At 37.2% G+C, this 1153-nt stretch overlaps 1 protein-coding gene across 1 annotated transcript in view; it reads left to right on the forward strand.

The window, feature by feature from the left end:
* Positions 1-6: 6 nt before the first annotated feature.
* LOC105312946 (mesoderm induction early response protein 1) overlaps positions 7-1153 on the forward strand; it is a 3476-nt gene continuing 2329 nt past the window's right edge. The window contains exons 1-3 of the mRNA XM_019997332.1: positions 7-459; positions 663-760; positions 1033-1064. Of these exons, the coding sequence (XP_019852891.1) occupies positions 243-459; positions 663-760; positions 1033-1064 (347 nt within the window). The 5' untranslated portion in view covers positions 7-242. The remainder of the gene's footprint in view (positions 460-662; positions 761-1032; positions 1065-1153) is intronic.

Consider the following 1153-nt stretch of genomic DNA (forward strand, 5'->3'; position numbering starts at 1 on the left):
AACTACCATTAGAAGAAGTCTTGGCTAGTTATGGCTACCCTCGCTCTCCCTCTCTCCCTCAGTCCACCGCAGAACCTCAACAAACCAACAAACCTCAATTAGTAATCAAAGTTAACGAGGAGGGTGTGGCCTCTACTGACCCTAAACCACACCCCCCAAAACTAATTCATGTACCTCCTGAAGTCCCAACGCCCGTTAGGCCGAATTTCGAACCGTTGCCACAGCAACAAGAGGAACCGGGCATGTCGGGAGAAGAGGATGAAGGGGATGTCCCCCCGGCCTCATCGGAGGATAAACTTGATTCTGTTTCCAGTCAGTCCGGTTCTAAGAGCCCGTGGTTTCGTCCTGGAGCTAATCCAGAGGCGCTGGCTAGACTCAGACCGGTTCCTGAGCGTAGGAGTATAAGGATGGGCGGGGCAGGGGGCGGGGCTAACAGTAGCGCTGTTGATAATGCATTTAGTAAGTTTTGTCAATAATCATATATTATTATTATTATTTATCATCATAACATTAATTTTTATTAATTATTTTAATTCCAAAGTGAGGGATATCTTTACAACACTAAATGCATAGAGCAAAACAAAAACAAATAAAAGTAGATTTTAAGAAATTCACAATTGTTTTACTAATATTTTTTTAATTTGTTTTTTCTCCTTTTTCAGAGGTGTGGCTAGCTAGTGATGCTAATTCTGGTGGTAACGATGACTCATCAAATGATGACAGTGATGAGGAGTATTACGTGTCAAACGACTGGAAGAAAGTTAGTAAAATTTTGAATACGTATCCACAATTTTGAAAAGCATTAACGTCAAAAAGTTCTAGGAATTTCAAGTACAATCAGCTTGAAATTTTATGCAATAATACATTATTCTATTTATACATTTACATGTGCTATTTATAGTATTTCGCTCTATTTGTAGTATATTGTTCTATTTATAGTATATTGTTCTATTTATAGTATGTTGTTCTATTTATAGAATCGCTCTATTTGTAGTATATTGTTCTATTTATTGTATATTGTTCTATTTATAGTACATTATGATTGGCAATGACTATCAAGCAAGGATCCCATCGACACTCTTACCCTTACCTTCAAAAAAAGTGTAGACAGCCCCACAAAAATTTAATCAGCTCAAGAACAAAAATTATTATA

The sequence above is a fragment of the Amphimedon queenslandica genome, unplaced genomic scaffold (assembly GCF_000090795.2).
Source record: "Amphimedon queenslandica unplaced genomic scaffold, v1.1 AMPQUscaffold_13375, whole genome shotgun sequence".
NCBI lineage: Eukaryota > Metazoa > Porifera > Demospongiae > Haplosclerida > Niphatidae > Amphimedon > Amphimedon queenslandica.